The sequence below is a fragment of the Quercus robur genome, chromosome 8 (genome assembly GCF_932294415.1).
Source record: "Quercus robur chromosome 8, dhQueRobu3.1, whole genome shotgun sequence".
In the NCBI taxonomy this organism is placed as follows: domain Eukaryota; kingdom Viridiplantae; phylum Streptophyta; class Magnoliopsida; order Fagales; family Fagaceae; genus Quercus; species Quercus robur.
This window is the reverse complement of record NC_065541.1, coordinates 4,991,629-5,013,131: the sequence shown is the minus strand read 5'-3', so window position 1 is coordinate 5,013,131 and position 21,503 is coordinate 4,991,629. Positions and strand designations below refer to the sequence as shown.

Sequence of the window (21,503 nt, the reverse complement as noted above, 5' to 3'; positions counted from 1 at the left end):
AACGTAGGAAACTAACCGGGATAACAGTTGAATATTCTGTGATAAGCGCGTGAATACCGTCCAAGGCTGATAATCTCTAAATAATCCATCCGAGCAGTCGACTGGGAAGCAGGGAACTCCGATTGTGCTTCTGTGTACTTGGTTTCCCCATAGGCTTGGGTTCGAGGACCATGCAAGGCCTTGGTTCTGTCCAAAACTTGTAAGATTTCTTTTCTGTACATGGTTTCCCCATAGGCTTGGGTCCGAGGACCATGCAAGGCCTTGGTTCTGTCCAAAACTTGTAAGATTTCTTTTCTGTACTTGGTTTCCCCATAGGCTTGGGTCCGAGGACCATGCAAGGCCTTGGTTCTGTCCAAAACTTGTAAGATTTCTTTTCTGTACTTGGTTTCCCCATAGGCTTGGGTCCGAGGACCATGCAAGGCCTTGGTTCTGTCCAAAACTTGTAAGATTTCTTTTCTGTACTTGGTTTCCCCATAGGCTTGGGTCCGAGGACCATGCAAGGCCTTGGTTCTGTCCAAAACTTGTAAGATTTCTTTTCTGTACTTGGTTTCCCCATAGGCTTGGGTCCGAGGACCATGCAAGGCCTTGGTTCTGTCCAAAACTTGTAAGATTTCTTTTCTGTACTTGGTTTCCCCATAGGCTTGGGTTCGAGGACCATGCAAGGCCTTGGTTCTGTCCAAAACTTGTAAGATTTCTTTTCTGTACTTGGTTTCCCCATAGGCTTGGGTCCGAGGACCATGCAAGGCCTTGGTTCTGTCCAAAACTTGTAAGATTTCTTTTCTGTACTTGGTTTCCCCATAGGCTTGGGTCCGAGGACCATGCAAGGCCTTGGTTCTGTCCAAAACTTGTAAGATTTCTTTTCTGTACTTGGTTTCCCCATAGGCTTGGGTCCGAGGACCATGCAAGGCCTTGGTTCTGTCCAAAACTTGTAAGATTTCTTTTCTGTACTTGGTTTCCCCATAGGCTTGGATCCGAGGACCATGCAAGGCCTTGGTTCTGTCCAAAACTTGTAAGATTTCTTTTCTGTACTTGGTTTCTCCATAGGCTTGGGTCCGAGGACCATGCAAGGCCTTGGTTCTGTCCAAAACTTGTAAGATTTCTTTTCTGTACTTATTTACTTTTCGAAGGTTAACCTCTAGGCCAGGGAGGGGAGAGTTGGCTTGAGGTCGGAAGCCCCTAGAGCTGCCCGCGCCGTTAGCAGTGCAAGGCGTAGCCCCTAGCAGAAGCTTATGTCAGAGCAACAACTGCACGTCGCCGGAGATGGGAAAAACTCGCGAATCTCTGCTTGCTAGAGAGCTGACTCATGCGCTGCCCGTGCCAACGCGCAAGCCTTCCCACAGACGGCGCCAATTGTAGGGTCACAATTCTGAAACGGCCTAACGATTACGTTGGGCTCGCAAGTGAAGGATCCCTCACAATAAAATTTGTAGAGAGTGGGCTTGAAAGGCTAGCGTTTGGTCACAGGACGTTGGTCCAAACCGGACTTTAGGGTAACTCAGATAAGAAAAGACTTCAGCCTAGATATCCAAGCCCCACAGTTTAGTAACTTGAGGGATTGGGCTCTTCGGATCATGTCCGAGGAGCACTATTGTCTTTTTCCGGTTACCCGGCGGTGGGTTTTTCGTGGTGGTATACATATATTGTCCGGGCATTCTCATCCCTGGAGTTTTTTCCAGGAAGTGAGATGGGATCTTCTTCTTTGTTACCTTTCGTTTTCTTTTATACTAGCCTACGTTCGTTGTCCTTCGTCCACGTATAGGGTCGACTTTTCCAGGACAGATATTTGTCCCGTCAGTCTAATCCCGAAATGGTTGGAGATGATCAATAAAGCCTAAGAATCCGGTTCTGTCAGGTGCAATGTCATATCAATGAAGGGTATTAAGGACTATTTCCCCAAGATATTTTCTGATCTTTTAAGTTTGCTTGTATGCCACTTCCATCAATGAGACTTTGGGTCTGCCGAGGACTAAGCTGTCCTCGGCTGTATCTTCGGGCCACTTTGGGCTTACTATTTTTGAGCCTGGGCCCTGGCCTCCTTCAGTTTGGGGCCTGTGGACTCCCCATAAGCGAGCGGGCTGAGCCCACAAACTATTGTGCCCCACAGCTCTCTTTGTTTTGTGAAAGGGTATTTTTTTTTTTTTGAGTAAAAGAAAGGGTATTTTATTCCTCTTGTTCCCATGTCTTGGCCATGTACTATAATTTTAATTATTTATTTTTAAAAAAGGACCAAGTTAGGACACGCATGTAGAAGTGTTTCAGGCATGTTTCAAAAATGACATGGGTAGGACACCTCAAATAAAATGCTTGTGCTTCATGGAGAGATACTATATATCTCACATTGGCCTTACAAATTGATATTTCGACTTCTAATCACATGAAAAAAAAAAAAATTATTATGATATTGTCAATGTGACATCAATTATAATTATTGTCACTACAATTTGTAAATATTTTATAATAAAAATTAGTTACTTCAGCTTTATCTCCAATATAATTTGAAGGAGTTTGAGTTTGTCCATACAAGCACGCAAACTTTTTTTTTTTTGCTGAACTTATTGGTGTCTACGGCTAAACAACGTGCCACATCCACAAAACAAATCTGAGCTTGCCGACATTCAAAATTCCAAATCTCAATTTGATTCCTTGATTTGAGTTTTGATAGAATCCAATGCTGTTAGTATCCATCCGATGGGTTCGATAAACTTGCTTTAAAATTACTAAGTACAAGAATTTTCCCTCAAATCATTTTGAAAGGAAACTTCCTTCAATCCACTACTCTATAATTAATTGAAATGACTTATGTGATCAAGTGTTTATTTAGTTATTTCATTATACTTTGACCTTAAAAAAAAAATTAAGTGTTACATCAACAATATTTTCACAATAAATATTAGGTGCTAATTTGTTATTTTTTCTAATTTGAACTCACAATTTAAATAATCTTTTTATCCACCAATAACGGCCAGTAACCACTCATCATTTAAAATTTGTTGTAAAAATGTTATAAACATAGTATTTCTCCGTACTTTAAGATGGAAATATATATATTTCATCTCAATTTAAACCCATAACCAAAAGCTTTTTTGACCACTAAGCAAACTCTCTCCTTGCATAGGATAACTTGTAAATATTAGAAAATTTGAAGATTGAATAAATATATTGATGGTAAGAGGGAGAGAGATATACCACCAAACTTCTACTTCTTATAGTTTGAATCCTAAACTTTTCCTCTTAAGAAAAGACGTACCGTTTTTGTCACAAAGATAAACGTGGAGGAACTTTGATATTCTATTATAAAATGAAAACTAAAGACTAACTAAAAAAAATGAAGCTCTCTTATAATTTTCTAAGAGAAAGTTTTCTTTCAAAGCAATGCATAAAAAAAAAGGGAGAAAATTAAACTTTGATCTTCAAGCTAGTGTGCTATGGATTTATTCAATTGTGGTAGTACTAGTAAACAATTCTGCATGGTTATTGGCTGCATGGAAATCTATAGTAAACAATACCATTTTGGTTTCAAACTTCAAAGCATTCCAATTAATTAATCTACTACTTTCATAAAATAAAATAAAAAATCAATCTACTACTTTATTTTCATCTCAAACAAAAAAAAAAAAAAAAAAAAAAAGCCACTGTCATCTTAGTATCTCACCCACCACCCATGAAACATGGTATAGGCATATAGCTCTATAGGCATTAGGGATTAGGCACCCCAACAAGGTGTTGAGCCTTCAAGATTTGAATGCGTGTGAATGATGTTTGAGTGTACCCGAAGATGGAGCTTCCCCTTCTTATGCCTAATAAAAAGATTGAGCAAAATCTAGTTACAGTTTATTGACGTCTTAAAATATTGATATTGATGCACTTCAAAGTTCACGTACTCGGATTTAAAAATGATATTAGCAACATAATATTTTTCACAATTACTTAATTTATCTATTATAATTGAAGTAATATCATTTTTATCTGAATTCATTAATAATATAATTTATTATAATGCACCAATTATCAAAAAAAAAAAAACCGCATCAATGATTATAAAAATAAAAGTCATGAAATTTATTGTGTCCCTAAATTTATCGTAGATTTTATTTAAAAATCTAAGGCGTAACATATTGACTTTTAAATATCTAAGTTTTATAAAGTAAAAAGAAAAAAGAAAAGTGAGGTTATCAAACTCACATCACATCAACTTTAGCCTAGAGTAGATTATGCCAAAGTTGCCTTTGTTTGTATACATATGATACCCATTTCTGAAAAAATAGACTACTTTTCCCTCTCAATTAATGCTCGCATCTTAGCATCAACACGTCGCCATGAGTTACCGACTTAAAAAGATGGTCAAAGTTTCAGTCAACCACGAAATATATAAGCTTAAATTACATTAAATTAAATTATTTTATTTACAAAACCTTCATTTTCTGTGATCTTATCATAGTCTATTTCCCTAACACGTTGCCAATTCACAATATCACAGCCTAAATTAATGGAATATGATTCATGTAAGAAACCTACGTTTTATAAATTGATTGGATGCAGCCATTTTTTATTTTTGTTTTTGTGTTGCTATCAATTATAATAAATACATGAATTAATGTTGCTAGAACAACCTTATTTTTATTTATTTTTTCTTCTCAAAAAAAAAAAAAGAACAACCTTATTTTTCAGAATTTAATTTGTTAATAATGACCTAAATAAATTGATTTTCTAAATCTCCAATTATGTTGGTGAGAGAACACATGTTGATATGGGTTTTAAAAATCACTGTCTTGGCACCATCCCTATAGCAATAGCACACTTGGTGGGACAATTGGACAAACCCTTTTCAATTTTGGGGGCTCACACGTGAGAATCGCCTCTGAAATTTTAGCTTCAAAATAAATGTGATTTGATGGAAAAAAAATTCAAGCTTAAAATTCATTTGTATTTTTCCTCACTTCTAAACAATTTTGCATAAAAATAATATAAATGAAAAGTTTTATTGATTTTTCCTTTCTTGCCCTTTTCAGACAAGAATCAAGATAGGATTGTAGTCATAGTTATCCAATCTTTTTTCTTTTATATTTAGGATCAGTAGTTATCTAATCTAAATACTGATTTTTTTTTTTTTTTTTTTTTTTTGGGGAGAAGAATCTAAATACTGATTTGAATACCCAAAAGTTATTATATGAATTAAGAAAATGATATCTATAAAAAAAGAATTAAGGAAATGCTGACATAGTATTAACTAATTAGAAGATACAAGAAAGGGATCTTGAGTCTCATATATATATATATATTTTAAAGGAGAAACTTTAATTACAAAATTGGTTGTAGTATAAGATTACAATCTTAATAAAATAAATATTACTACATATTTTATAAATCTAACCGTTGAATTGCATGTTTTTTATACTCTTAATATACATTTCAAATTTTGTGGATCAATCAGATATTATTTACCATATGATTTATAAGTTTATATTTTATACATAATTTTAAGCCATAAAAACTTGTAATTTAAACAATTTATTGATGACATAACTATTGATCTATAATTTCTTAGAAATTTTAAGACATAAGAAGAATATGTAATCCAATGGTGAATTTGTCAAAATTCATCTAAAAAAAAAAGATATTGAGTAAGGTTGTAACCTTATGTTACAACCAATTTTGTAGTTAAATTTTGTTATATTTTAAAAAACACCACCAACAACAACAAGAAGCCCATTGAAGGATAGTGACTATTGTAATTCATGCTTCTAACAGTTTAGCTTAGCTTATTTGGTTAGGTAAGATTTAATACAGCTTTCACTGTTTTTTTTTTTTTTCCCCTTATTTTCAAGGTATAGTAGTATTTTTAGCTTTTTACTCAACTTAATTTAAAAAAAAAAAAAAAAAAAAAAGCTAATCCAAACACACATCTTGAATCTTACAAGTCCTTCAACAACAAAAGGCTTAACTTTTTGAGCTAATTAAAACCTATTATTCCGAGTCAATTCGAAAGACAATAAAAATAATTCTCTTAGCCTGACAAGTTTTATTGTTTTAACCACTAGATATGTGTGCCTTATATAAAAATTCAAGTGGTTTCAAATGCTTCAATCATGCTATATGCATACAGGACTATTATAAAGACCCATCACCCATGTATTTAATAGTCATGTCCTGGATTTCTCCTAGGACAATGTTTCTACCCTACGCCAAGCTTCCCAACTGCAAGAATGGTGTGGCCAAGTGAAGTATGTAACACAAATGGGGGCCATGCTTCTTCCAACAATACATAATACAATGACACAAGTTGGATTAGGTAGCCAACCACTCACCATAAAATCTCAAAGGCACAGTAACCCGCCATAATTCAAATCTATTTATTTATTTAGTTTCTATTACATAAACAAAAATTAATATTTTATAAACGTATTTATCAAATAATCTCTTTAAGTCTTATCCAATTAAAGTTCAATATGATGTAAAATTAACCAGGTTTTAATAAAATATATCTTTGCTTTTATTTTAATTTTCTATTTTGGAAAGAGAGAGAGAGGGAGAGACACATTTCACATTTGGTGTTGAAGAAGCAGTTGCTCTCTCAGCTTTGCTTACTTAATAAACAATAGATAGAGGAAAGTTAGGCCAACCGTTAGCCTCCCTCCAAACCCTCTGATTCCCTTGGAATCAAAGCAAAGCTTGAGCAGTTGATTCTTGGTCACCATCTGAGACACCAAAACTTCACCTTACTGACATATTCTTCACACCCATCTTGTGCTAATCCTCTTGAGTCTTGCCCAATTCTTCTATATTACATGTGAATTCCTAAGGATTTCATTCATATCGAAGGTCCATCCATACACACCAAATAGAGCTTCTGACCTCTACTGCATGTTATAGTGCTTGCCAAAGTTTCTAGCTTGAAGTTGGTGTCAAAATTCATGGTGGCATGGTGCAGACCCAATTGAGTTCTTCTACTAAGGGAATATATTTAATAGCACACACCCATAATTGGTGCTTGAATATTGAGGTTGATGTGGGCTTTGTGATTAGGTTTCAAATCTGAAAAGTGATCCTTGCTGCAGCAAACAAGTTCTTGCTGAAGTTTTGAGTCCTCAAAGATACAAGCTTTTCAAACCAATTCTCAAGGGCTGCCCAACCCAGCTGGTATTTTTTCATGTTTACCTCACTCAACTCTCATGAATAGTGTGACATGTGAATTACAGGCTTTTAACCAATACCAACTGCTGAGACACTTTTTTCATGACTCTCAATACAATCTTTATGATTTTAAGTCTCTCTTCTGCTGCTATTCCATTTTCAGTTAAAACCACATAAAATTTCTCTTTATCCAAAAATCCAAATTGTTTGTGATCATAGAGTGGACAAAGGGTATTATTAGTCTATCATTTGAAAAAGTCTGGAGCTTGATCCTAGTCCTATAAAATAATTCCGAAGTATGAATACCCGGTACTTTTTCCCACCAGAATCCTTGTGTAATTCAGGCAGTGCAGTTTCATTTTCAAATCTTCCACTTGGAGAAGGTCGTTTGGTTGTTGGCCCTCGACATAGGCCTTCTCGTGCTCTTCCTCCTTCATCCTTCTTGGTTAGGATGGCAGTAAGGATCTCTAGAGCAAGGTGGTTCTCGTTCTTAAGAAGAGTGTTCCACTACCAAAATGGATCAAGATCTGATCTTGGCAATAACCCTTTCAATTCTAGCACTTGGATGTTGCTGGAGTTTATAGCTTTAATTATTCAAATGAGCATCACATCATTCACTCTGGCCGTTTCTAAGACGGAGAAGCCTGTTTGGCCTATGAGAATATGGATTGTTGGTTATGATATTGGTTGTGTCCTTAGTCTGCTGCTGCTCTATGGGCGCTACCGGCATCTTCATCTGTCTCAAGTAGATGGTTTCAGCCTTTCTGATGTGGAACAGCAGAGGGGCAGCGAAGAATCCAGGTATCTATGCTGCTTTACCCTTCAACTCCTATGACTTATATTTTGTCCTGATAATCATTAGTACTTTCCATTAGCTGTACTAATAGACAATAGTGACTGCAGAACTTTTAGGAACTATTATGAATTTGGGACCTAGTTATGAAAATAACAAGTAAATGTTGTGAAGCAATCATGATTAGAAACTATGTGAAAATTTTACTTTGAGTTGGAACAAAAGCACATTAGAAAAAAAAAAAAAAAAAAATCATGTTTTCTCTTGGTAGAATTATTTAGGAATTCTGCAAAAAACTTGCTAGTTATGCATCTTATATATTTGGCTAAATGCTAAATTCTGAAAATATAACCAAGAAGAAGGTTCTCATGATTATTGATTCATGAGAAAGTCAACTATATTTAGTAACTTACGAAACCTCATGCTTTTAATTGTGATGTTAAATAAATGATTCGACAATAAAAAGGAAGACAATTTAAGCCAATTGCTTTCAATTACACACAAACAGGTTTTTATAAACTTAATGGACATGGGTACAGAAATTCTTTTAGTATTCAGTTCTTTACAAGCCTCTTTATTGATGTATGGTGGATACAGGATCTCACATTTGATGAACAAATGCCGGACTTCACTTGAGCTGTTCTTTGCAATATGGTTTGTGATGGGTAATGTTTGGGTTTTTGACTCACGCTTTGGATCCTTTACTCGAGCCCCAAAACTTCATGTACTCTGTATCTCCCTGCTAGCCTGGAATGCTATCTGCTACTCCTTTCCTTTCCTACTGTTTTTGCTGCTATGCTGTTGTGTGCCACTAATTAGCAACTTCGTTGGATACAACATGAACATGGGGTCAACTGAAAAAGGCGCATCTGATGATCAAATCTCCCAGCTTCCTAGTTGGAGATACAAAGAAGTTGACAGCAATTTAGAGCTTGGCAATGATACCGACTGCAATTCAGAACTTTCAAATGAAGATCCAGTAAGTCACATTTGAACTTACAGAAATTTAATCTAGCATACTAATATAGAATAAGAGGTTGTTTAATTGGCCTTGCAGAGATGAATCTTTATAAAAACTCAAATCCTGTCTTTGCAAGCATAACTTAATTAGTAGATACTAAGTCAAAAAGATGTTATCCTATTTAAGTTCATTAAAGGGCTGATGATTTCCCCTCCCCTCTTGTGATGTGATTGGCAGGAATGCTGTATTTGCCTAGCTAAATACAAGGACAAGGAAGAATTGAGGCAGCTGCCATGCACTCATGTTTTTCATCTCAAGTGTGTGGATCACTGGCTCCGAATTACTTCTTGCTGTCCTCTTTGTAAACAAGAACTACAGAGGTAGAAAGCAAGTAATCACATAGAAGCTGAAGTTTTTATTGGTCTTTCATTTCATTTTCATTTTAATTTTAATTTTAATTTTTTTTTCCTACGGGGTGAAATATATGTATTTACATGGTTACTTGAGTGAGTATTGCTTGTACATTGGAGGTCACCAGTAATCATAAATATACTGAAGTCTACTCTCTCTTTGAGGATATGGCCGGGTGATGAGCTTGGACTCCTTGCTTCCTAAAGGTTGCAGAGTCTATTAGCCCACCAGGATATACAAACACTTGTATATGATTTTTTTGATTGTCAATAATGTGTGGAGCACATGTACTACATAATGAATCAATACTCATTATATATTATACAAATTTGTGATCTTTCGGTCTGTGTTTGTCGCTTTGTGCAGAATTAAATACACTATCTGTCAATTTTTCTGTGAAACACTAACTGATAGCCACCCAAACCTAACCTGTTTCAAAAGAGATCTTTTTTTTTTTTTTTTTTTAATATATGTAAATATGATAGGATTTGAAACACATGACGACATTTTATGATTGTTATTTTTTATTATCAAGTCAACATATCAATAGATTTTGTTTTGGTATAGGCAAAATTTGAACCCAACTTTTTTTTTTACGATAATAAATTTTACTAATTGGACCAAATCAACCACATAAATCACATTATTGAGAAAAGCAACTTGACCCAATTGTCATTTCAACATATTTTAGTACTACCTATAAAATCTAACCCAGAAGAGACCAAAGTCAAAGTGTGTTGGACTAGGATTTTAATATTTACATGACAAGTGGACTTCACTCTTACTGCTTTGTCTAGAAATCACTTTATTCTTTTCACTTGGAAGCTGGTCAAATTCACATACATTGCATGCTCTAAAAAAGCTAAACAATTGTTAGTACAAATGATTGAGAAGAAAAAAGTGGTTGTTAGGTAGATTTTGTTAGCACCTGCTGCCTGAATTTCGACATGCACTCAATTCTATTTCAACATGGTCTTGGTGCATTGTGTTAAAGACAATTGCATTTTCAACACATTTGACTTCTTTAAGCAGCCACCTTTTAGATCATGTTTTATATTCATTTCACCAACCCATGTTTTGTAGTAGTAGTTGTTGTACCAGTAGTGTGATGGTAATAGTAATAGCAATCAGCAATGGTTGAAAATCTAGATATGAATGTGGGCCAGACAGGTTGTCTTGGGGAAGGCTGTGTTCGACTCATCACTTGTAAATGGAGCCCATGCCAGTAGTAGTTACAAAAGTGGGTGCTTGATGTAATCTTGTGTTTAGGTCCAAAATATTACAAATATTGAAATCCAAAACTAATGGGCCCTCAAAGACAAGAAATGCCCAATATGTGAGCCAAGACCCATTTAAAATGGGTAAAAGGAAGCCCAAACTTATGAATGGATAAGTCTTGAGTCTTAGAGAAGGAAGAAAAAGCAGAGGAAGCTTAACCCATCCTTTGTGAGAAGAGCTCTCAAGGAGCTCAGAATGAGATTGGACCAAGATATCTTAATGCTGCCAGAATTAGGGAGGGGATCATCGGGAAGTGCAAGAAAGAATCAGTTGGGAGTTGGACAGCTCAAGGAAGCATGCTTATGGACACAAGGAACGAAGAAAGGCATGTCCCATCAATCGCTTACAACTCAGAAGAAAAGGCTTTGGAAATAGATGATGACTTAGGAACTAGCACTTGATGAAGGGAAGCCTGGTAGCTCGAGAAGAGCAAGAAGGTGAACCATGAACGAAGGTGGCTGGGGATCTTTCAGCCCAATAGGGAGGAATCTACCTATTTGAATAAAAAATACAAAGGGTGAGGCAGTCAAAAAGGGGTTCTGAAAAGTCTCTCTAGAAGTCTTGGAAAAAGGAATTAAAAGTCAGCCCTAGGACCTCGCAAAAGAGGAAGGTCAACTGGAGACTTTTTGGGGAGAAACCTCATAATATAGTGAGAAAACGAGGAAAGGACTAGCTATCAATGTTGCTGACACAACATTGGTTTTGGTATCCAGAGCAGCAAATGGAGGGAATCAATGGCACACCAAAAAACCCTAGGAAGGTACTATAAAAGGAGGGTCAAGTCATCAGCAAAACTCATTCAACAACAATTAATCAGAGCAAAAGAAGCATTAGAGAGAGTCACTAAACCTCAGAAAAATAGAGAAAAGAGAGAAACACTGTGAGAGATTCTATGATAAGTGTTTGAAGATACACTTGGATTCAAGGGGATTCAAATCTCACAAGTCTTGGAAGCCTACAAAGAGCTATATAAGTTTGTGACTTTTGAATTTATTTGAATCTTGTGACATATCCTAGTGAGAAATACGTCCAATGTATCAAAAATTCAATATAATGAACATATCACTCTACTTTCTGAGGATCCCAGACGTCCTCATTTGCACCTTTTAAATAATTATTTGTTGTTCCTCAGGCACTTATTTTACAATATGTATATGTTTGCATGTATGAATGTGTATGTGTTGTAGGGCCCACGTTTTGTGCACATATTGGTTTGTAATCAACCCAATATAGCTGCGGTGAACCAAGCCTAGTCCATAAAAATATATATATATATATATATATATATCTGAGTACTGACCAAAACAGGAACCCACACCTTGCTAAGCCCAAACTTATTGCTTTAGGGTTTTTTTTTTGGGTTAAGATTAGAAGGCCCAACATATGTATTAGGTGTTGCTTAGACCCAAAAAAAAAAAAAAAAAGTTGCTTTTACTCTTTTACAGCTTAAGAGAACCTGCACACCTTAAAAAAAAAAAAAAAAAAGAGTTCATGTTCCTTTCTTTTATGTTTTTTCTAACAAGAATTTTTTTTTGGATGAATGAAACAAAAAAGTTTTACATTTCTCGTGTGGATAGTATAGTAGATAAGGTTAGTATATTATATTTAATGGTTCAGGTTTAGTAGTTTTTGACATAATCTAACTTTAATAGTAAGGATTTTGGATTTTTTAATGGTTTGATATGGTTTTAGTTTAAATTTTTAAATCTACTAAGTTTTGGAAATCTTTTGGTTTTTTTTTTTTTTTTTTTTCCTCATGGAAAAAAGAAACAACTTAGGCACCCGACCCAACTATGTTTTAAATTACTAAAATACCCTATTTATTAATTTTATTTAGAAAAAAATACCACAGTTTCTAAAACATAAGTAAATGCATCTCTCTTTCTCTTTTAAAATGTGGATTAAATGTAGTGTAAAGTTCTTAATATGCTTAAATTTAAATAAATAAAAATTTTGATATTCAATTCCAAGTTAACTCCACTTGATCTAACTCGACTTACCCAACTCACAATTAAAAATAGGGAGGAGACAAATAATATCTTCAATATTCAATTTTATTTTAACTTGACTTAACCCCTCTTATGGTTTGATAGAAGAGAGGAATGTAGGATTTGAAGGCTGTACATCGAACACCATAGAGACGTTGATACTATTTGACTTTCACTCAAATCTTCCATACAACTATGGTTTGTAAGTTATATGTGCCAATTCTATTATGAACTAATGATGTAGTGGATTGAATTTGGTAATTCTGGATTTACGCTATGTCTTAAACTAATAGGCTCACCACTTGGATACTCCCAGAGAGGTCACATGTCCATTTTTATGTGAGAGAAATTTGTAATATACCTCATACTTATAATAAATTCATAACTTTTTGATGTTTGATCATTTTTTTTTTTCCAAAACTTATTTGACTCATTTATAGTTTTCTATAACTTTATTTTACCTCGGTACAATCATACTTTCCTATAACTTATTTTTCAAGATTACATCAAAAAATTTATTTTGAGTAAAAACACAAAAACTCTAATAATATTACAAATTTCAATTTATATTTATTTTAAAAGTATTTTAATGCAACTGCTCCATAATAATTGGTATTTATTATCAAATTCAAGAGGATGAAAAACACGGCTTCAATTCTTTGGTGCATGACTTCAGCCCCAACACCCACACAATAGTAAATGTTACACTGATCACAATATATATTTTTTTTGATGGGACACTGATCACAATTTGACAATTCAAATTCAAACAGTTGAGAAAAAATTATGTGTAATTTATTCTGTACATAACAATGTACCATCATGAAATTAAGGTACTCCCATTGGTGCAAAATTCCGTGTGAACAAATTAGATACTGTTGTAAACTCAGGGTCTGTTTGGACACGACCCTTCTGTTTTTAACAAACACAAACACACAAAATCTCTCTCAGTTTCTCACTCTGTGTACTTGTTTGTGAAACAGAAGAAAGCAACAATGAGCGATATAAGGTTGAAATTCTTGGAGGTATACTCTGTGTTGAAGTCAGAGCTCCTCAATGACCCGGCTTTCGAATTCAGTGACGATTCTCGTCAATGGGTCGAGCGGGTAATTTTCCAATTCTCTCTCTGTTTTTCTCTCTCTCTCACACACATACATATGTATGTGTATGTGCTATATTTGTATATATGTATGTATGTATAAATGGGTGTTTCGTTATCTGTGATTGAGAATTTGGTTTGAGGCTAATTGGGTTTCACGCAATATGGTGTATTTTGTTCGGTTTGTTTGTAAGTTTGAGCTTTTGGGTTTTGAGAAAAAAGCTTCATTTTTTTCATTTACAGGAAAAAAAAGTTGGATTTTTGTTACTTCTTTTCTTTGTCACTTTGCTGAACCAAGGTGATGGTTGTAGAAATTGGTGAGATTATTTTTTTCTTCATTGTCTATATGATTGGTTATAGAGAGTATGACTTCGGATAGAATAATATGGTGGAAAAGAATACATGTGACCAGCCCTGATCAGTTTGTTGAGATCTATAGCCGACCCCACGATTTTGGAACTGGAACTTGGTTGTTTTTGTCTATGTGATTGGGTGCTTTGGTTTCAGGCTATTGTGTTTCAGCTGTGGTGTTGTTTTGCTGTTTTGTTTGAATTTGAGCATTTAGGATGAGAATTATGTGGTCTCTTCTGTGTGATTTTGATCCCTTTTGGGATAAAGCTTAGTTTCTTTCATGAAAAGAAAAGGTTCAATTTTTGTTACTACTTTTGCAGGTATTTATTATTTCATTTGTCCATTTAGTCACTGAGTTCATGGATATAGAAATGGGTGCTGGTTTCTGGTTGTCCTTTGATTTTGAAATTTTTGTGAAAAGAAATTAGAAGTCTAGTGAATATAATATGTTGTCAAAGAATTTGTCTGAAGAATCTAGGTGCATATTAGTTTTTAACTAAGTTAGGTGAGATTTTTTCTGCTGAGTTTGTAAAATGTAGGAATATTTTGGGTTGTCCCACGTGGGCTGAGAACTTGGTGTTCCTGTCAAAGTCAGACGACATTGTTTTGGACAATGGAAATTGCTGTTATTGAGTTTCAAATTCATTTTTTTAAGACCATATTTGTCTTCTTGTGAAAATTAATGGTCTAAGAAGAAAAGAAAGGACCGTGTTATGTGGAACTACTTTGATGAGAACTTTGATTTATCAAGCATGATACCAAAAAAAGGCCATGGATGAGCAACCAATAATTAGCATGTTAAGATGGGATGAAGTTGCAAGATTCAAAGACCATAAAGCTCTCTTCTTCTTTTTTCTTGGGGATAAATTGATGGAAGTGCATTTAAGTGAAAAAGTATTTGAAAATTGCACAAGTATTACTCCCCTGTTCTAGACAAAAATATTCATACCAAACATGGGGTGAATACAGAAGGTTTTCTGACTGCGTTGAGACCTGGTATGACATGCTGTTCCTTCCTGGAAGGTTTTTTTCATGCTCAGAAAATGATAATCGTAACTTTTATAATTTCTGAACAGTATGGCCTTGGTGTAGCCTATTATAGTTGTGTGGATGCACATATTATTTTTCCTGTTTTGTTTTTGGGCATGTCAAAGTGCAGCCATCATAGAAGCTGTAAACGAAGACAAAGCCCGTACAACATGTGTGTGAGGATGTGTTTTTGCTGTGAGTGCATGCATATGTATGCCTATGCATTTTATTTTAATGTACTTAAAACTTGGGCTTAGACTGTGTTGCTTACTCATGTTCCTGTAGGCTTACGTATATCTGCTTATCTGTTCCAATGTATTATGTAATGGCATAGTCTTCTACTGAAATGTGCTCTTTAGCTGTTTACCAGTTCCTTCCCGCCCTTTAAAATATACGTAGATTTTTACTATTCCTGATTGTTTGTTTGCCCCCATTCTTGCAGATGCTGGACTACAATGTACCAGGAGGTGTGCGTAGAAATATGATATATAATCAATTGTCTACTTTGTTTAATTTAACTCTTTGTGCTAAAGCTTTTTCCCTCTTGGATTGGATTGTTGGCAGGAAAGCTGAACCGAGGACTATCTGTCATTGACAGCTACAAGTTACTGAAAGAAGGAAAGGAACTAACAAATGATGAGGTTTTTCTCGCATGCGCGCTTGGTTGGTGCATTGAATGGGTATGGCTACAGAATACTTCTTTTCTCTTTTGGCTGATCCTGATTTTATCACTCATGATAATTACTACAACAGTTGTTTCATTGTTGTTGCATCAAAATTTTTATCCCATCTTAACAATGAGTCTTGCAGCTTCAAGCATATTTTCTTGTTCTTGACGACATCATGGACAATTCTGTTACACGCCGTGGTCAACCTTGCTGGTTCAGGCAACCTAAGGTGCTTTAGTGAAAGTGAACACTTTCCTTCTTACTAAGAAAAGCATGTTGATCTTTTTTTCTGACTTCTGTAAATACTAATCCTAGGTCGGTATGATTGCTGTAAATGATGGCTTAATTCTTCGTAACCACATCCCAAGAATTCTCAAAAAGCACTTTAGAGAAAAGCCTTATTATGTGGATCTACTGGATTTATTTAATGAGGTAGGATTATCTTTGCATATATTGTAAAGCAGGACCAGTGATTTTTCTTTCTAATTAAAGACCCATCATGCTATTATTCATCTGTATTCAGGTGGAATTCCAAACATCATCAGGACAAATGATAGATTTAATTACCACACTTGTAGGAGAGAAAGATCTATCCAAGTACTCATTGACTTTGTATGTCAAAATTTGAGATGGCTGTGATTTCGATATGATTTAACTTTGAATCATGTGTTGCTTTTTGTATTTTTGACATATCAATTATTTGTCTTGTAATGCAGGCACCGCCGCATTGTGCAGTACAAAACAGCTTATTATTCATTCTACCTTCCTGTGAGTAATTTTCTCATTTTTATGTTGACACCTGTTGTTGTTTATGTGATTGCTATTTTGTCTTTATTGTTAAAACTCATTCAGAGAGGGTTTTCATTAAAATCCATTTAAAAAGGTTCTTTACTGATGTTTCTTCAGATTAAATCTGAAAATCTGTCAATTGTTTTCCTTTGAACTTGCTGAGTTATGGTTAAAGTTTATTTCAACATGAACGTTGTCACTTATGGAGCTTTTGGATGTTGATGCTCATATTTTCTAACAGTTGGTTATGGTCCACTGAAGAAGTGATGTTGGTAGTGCCCTCCCCTTGGGAGTATTTTGAGTCCCAATAAATAGTTTGACTCAATAGTTTGTATGAATTTTGCTTAGTTTATTGATTTATGTTATTAAAGGATCAAACCATACAGCCCTTTTATAATTTTAGTATTTGCTCTTCTCTCTAAGAAATTACTGATTTGTCTCCAAATTTAGTGAATCTGCTTAGATGTTTCATCCTTTATGATCACTTTGCATATACAGGTTGCTTGTGCATTGCTTATGGCAGGTGAAATTCTTGAAAATCATATTATTGTGAAGGACATTCTTGTCAAAATGGGGACATATTTTCAAGTACAGGTAATTGTCTATTGCACATGAAAATCCTTAATTTCATTTGATTACTGAAAAATAGCATGAAGATAATAGTATTTGTCAGAAGCATTACAGAGATGCTGTTCCAAACTCTTAATTATTATAGCCAATGATTTCTTTCTTTTCATATCTTGTCAGCAATCTAACATCTTATGTATTTTTGTGATAATTTGTTGGAGGTTCTCTGGCAGTGTTGATGATATTTAAACTTGTTATGTAGGACGATTATCTGGATTGTTTTGGTGATCCTGAAGTGATTGGAAAGGTATGTTATAGTCTATTCTTGTATGACTCCTGGTAATGCAGTTTTCCTGAATATTCACCTATCTGTTTAAGAAAGTATTAGAGACCTGACTGGTGGTCCTTTGAACTATTAGATTGGAACAGATATTGAAGATTTTAAGTGCTCTTGGTTGGTTGTGAAAGCACTAGAGCGTTGTAATGAGGAACAGAAGAAACTATTATATGTAAGTCAACAGCATCATCCAACTTAAACTGTATGATATTTTGGGATTATATTTACTAGACTTATGTATGGTTTTTTTTGTTATCAGGAGAACTATGGGAAAGCAGATCAGGCACGTGTGGAAAAAGTAAAAGAGCTATATAAAGTTCTTGATCTTCAGGTTTCTCTCCCTGCCTGTTCTTAATTCCTTTTATCTTTCTGAATCATTTAAAATAAAGAAAAGAGAGAAAAGAAAAGAGAGGTCTGTTTCTGATTAATAAAACCCTCAAATGAAAGAAGAGAAAATTTTCGATTCCCTGATAACACATCGGAAAATATTTTGAATTTCAAGACCTGCCATTTCATTGTTACAGTGCATATACTGGAACTAAGAGCCAGTCTTTTCTCATTCATGTTTTACGTGAGGTTATCTTGTAGGGTGTATTTGTGGAGTATGAGAAAGAGACTTATGAGAGGCTTCTAAATTCCATTGAAACTCATCCAAGTAAAGCAGTACAAGCAGTGTTGAAATCATTCTTGTCAAAGATTTACAAGAGGCAGAAGTAGAAACTGAGACAGAAGGTTCTACAGAGTTGATATCCTGTTCTCAGTTCTCACCATTAGCATTTGCTCTCTCCCTTTGGAGGAGAAGTGTTTCTTTCTACTATCTATAAACATTTGGAGCCGTTTGGTAACGTTGTTTTAGTAATATTGTTTATATTTTTTTGAAATACATGTAGATAAAAAAACGTGTGAAAATGCGTATAATGTTGTTTAAAAACTGAAAACATGTTGTTAAACCACTCTACCAAACGGGGCCTTCTTTCAGTTCTGTTTTGACTTCTAAAATCATCTTTCTTTCTCTCATAGTGGAAAAGCAATTGCCTAATGAGTAGGAATCTCTAAACTCAGGAAGTTGTACAAGGATCTAAATAAAAAATGCTATTAACAGTGTAGTTAAATTGTTATCAGTTTAACCTGGGGATTGTCTTTCTTATGTACTAGCCTACTAGGTTCTAAATAAATAGTTCAATTTCAAGTTCAAGCACTAGTTACTCGCTAGCCTTTGGGACTATATGTACGATCTGTATTCATCTGTCTTTGCGTGTCGCATCAGGCAAGACAAACTAGCCTGATGCTAAAAATTTAGCTAAAACACACAAAAACTTATGCGTCATACTCAATAAACTAAAAAATGAAATTAGCTTTGTACAGTACCAAGCCACATCTAACAAGCACTGTTCATTGCTAAAACTTATTCTTTTCTCTCTCTCTCTCTCTCTCTCTCTCGTATGTACTCATCTCCCTCTCTCATTGCAAGCCACTAATCTAGTGGCAGCTCAAGGATTTTTTTTTCTAAGAGGATTAATAAGAAGATGCATCTTGGGTAAGAGATGAATCATGTAGTTTACATGGTTTCTTTATTACAAATTTGTCTATAGTACCTACTACTAATAGAATAAAATATAAATTATAGTTTTATTTAATATATTTTTCTTAATACAATGAAAATATTAATTATTATTTTTAATTGAATTTTAATTATTACTACTTAAAATTCTTTAATCTATTAGTTTATGACAATTATATGTTTATATTGTACTATCAATGTAAGAATTTTTTTTTTTTTTTTTTTTTTTTTTTGAGAAACATCTGTAAGGACACAAAACTCAGGTTGTCCAAACCCACTTAGAACAATGAAGTTTGTGCAGCCCATCTAGGCCCAAATCAATAGATATTTGTAAGAGAGTGGATTAAAACATAGGAGAGGGGGATTAGTCCGAGGACAATAATAGGGCAAGAATGACTGAATATCAAAGTTTATGTATATATGAGGCTTATTACAAGCTTGCCTGGGGAGTCAATTCTTACACAGAATGTTACACCATTTACTTTCTCTCTCTCAATGTTCTTGTTCTAATTGTTTCTCCCATTTTATCTAGAAGTTCCCTTTTCTTATATACTTCTTAGTCCATCGTATCCAGGCCCTTCATCTCCACCTACCTAGACTCTCCCTATGACACTTGTTCCCTTAAACTTCTTTTGAAGGTGGTAGAAGGAGTTGCTTAGCTATGAATTCCACTATTCAGGTTACTTTCTCATCAATGCAGCTGATAAAACTGTTGCCAGATATTTAATGCAGAGGCAGCATGAGGACTCTCACTGGAAACTTCCTTCACCCTCCATGATTCTCTCTCTATATCCCATCCTCCTCATCCGGACTTTCCAGAAGTCTTTTGTCTCTTCTTATCCTATCCTCGGGTAGATCCACTCTTCAGGCTCATGATGTCTCAATAGTGATAACTACAGCTCACTATATCCTTCCTCGGTCCTCGGGCCCCCACAACATTAATGTAAGATTTACATTGTAGTCAATTATACTATACACATTTGTTTAGAATCAATGTAAGATTTACATTGAAGATAATTGTACCGTACACATTTGCATATAAAAAAACAATATTGTACACATTTATTTAAAAACAATGTATATTTATGAATTTTCCATTAGTTTATTTCAAATGTGTTAAGATCTAAATGATTTTTTATTTTATTTTTATTTTTAAGATGAAATTTTTTTTACTTTTGTTGTTGGCTTATTATTCCCCCAGATTTTAGATAAAATTGGTTTGTTGATGGTATTTTTTTTTTTTTTGTATGTTTAAAATGACTAAAATATTATTAAGAATATCATATTTAAGCTTATTTCAAGTAGGTTTAAAATTTTTTTTAAGGTCAGGATGTTCAAATTTTTATTTTAGGATTGTCAAATATATATATATATATATATATATATATATATAAGAAAAATTGCTAGCTCAAGGGGTTCATTTGAATCCCCAAACTATACATGGTGCTGCCCATGCACTGATGCACTAATTAGACCAACTTTGACGGGTACCACAACAACAAATTATTTATTTATTGCTGACTTGCTGTCAATGGGTGGGAGGATTAAAAAGAAATTTATTTATTTGTTTATTTTTAGAGAGAGAAAAAGTTAAATTTAAATAGAGTAGAGAAAAAATATATTGAGTCTAATGTATGTGTCTATTTGAGCAAAAGTGAAGTTTTTGGGATTAGTTTAGCTAAAATGCTGGAGAGGTTGATCTGAATGCTCTTAATTAGGCCTTTAGTAGTTTTCTCACTTTGGATAGAATATACAACTACAACAACAAAGCTTTATAGTCTCAAAATTTTGAGGTGAGTTTGGATGGAATCTAATGATGGGAAAAAAAATACATAATAATTCAAGTTGATCGCAAAATTTTAGGATTATAGCTTTGTTGTTGAGTTGAATTGGCTTCTGACTAATTCAAATCCAATACAAAGTAAACCGTAGATTTGGATAAAATCTTAGTATTTCTATCTGCTTATAAAAATAGAAAATGAATTAGGATAAAATCTTAGTATTCCTTTTTTTTTGGATGAAAAATCTTATCTTCTTATAAAAATGAATAATGAATTAATTGGGAAGAAGATGATATACTAGTATAAGTGCAATGATCACAAACAAGTATAAGTGCTTGTGGGGTGTGGGGGGCAAATGCCGAGATTCAAGTTTCTAGGAGGGAGTTTTACACACATATACACTTAGATTAGGTTAGAATAGAATTTTCTTATATATATATAAAATAAAATAAAAAAAAAACTATTAAGTTAAGCCATTATCCAAATTATTTTTTATTTTTTATTTAGAGAGTTATCCACACATAAAAGTTTGTTGGCTATTTCACCTCAATGGCTAATACTATGGGGGGAACATTTGGGTAAATGAAGGAAGCACAAAATAACCTTACTCCATTCAATTCCTTACAAAACCTTATTCTATATTTTTGTAGGCATTAAAAAAAAAAAGAAAAAAGAAAAAAAGCAAGGGTGACAATAATGGGAAAAAGAAAAAGAGTTGCATAAGTATACTTATCATGCATGTAAAATTTTAGGTCAATC

The 21,503-nt window shown here is 34.1% G+C and overlaps 2 protein-coding genes across 2 annotated transcripts; both read left to right on the top strand.

Moving 5' to 3' along the window:
• The first annotated feature begins 6,553 nt into the window (after positions 1-6,553).
• Positions 6,554-9,641, top strand: LOC126694265 (E3 ubiquitin-protein ligase At4g11680). The gene is made up of 3 exons (XM_050390404.1): positions 6,554-7,932; positions 8,522-8,903; positions 9,123-9,641. Exons 1-3 carry the CDS (start codon positions 7,430-7,432, stop codon positions 9,267-9,269), a joined length of 1,032 nt encoding a protein of 343 aa, XP_050246361.1. The 5' UTR covers positions 6,554-7,429; the 3' UTR covers positions 9,270-9,641.
• Positions 9,642-13,453: 3,812 nt separating this feature from the next.
• Positions 13,454-18,385, top strand: LOC126694264 (farnesyl pyrophosphate synthase-like). The gene is made up of 12 exons (XM_050390403.1): positions 13,454-13,668; positions 15,484-15,508; positions 15,606-15,721; positions 15,852-15,938; positions 16,025-16,141; positions 16,233-16,321; positions 16,426-16,477; positions 16,997-17,092; positions 17,328-17,372; positions 17,485-17,574; positions 17,662-17,733; positions 17,991-18,385. Exons 1-12 carry the CDS (start codon positions 13,558-13,560, stop codon positions 18,117-18,119), a joined length of 1,029 nt encoding a protein of 342 aa, XP_050246360.1. The 5' UTR covers positions 13,454-13,557; the 3' UTR covers positions 18,120-18,385.
• Positions 18,386-21,503: the final 3,118 nt, after the last annotated feature.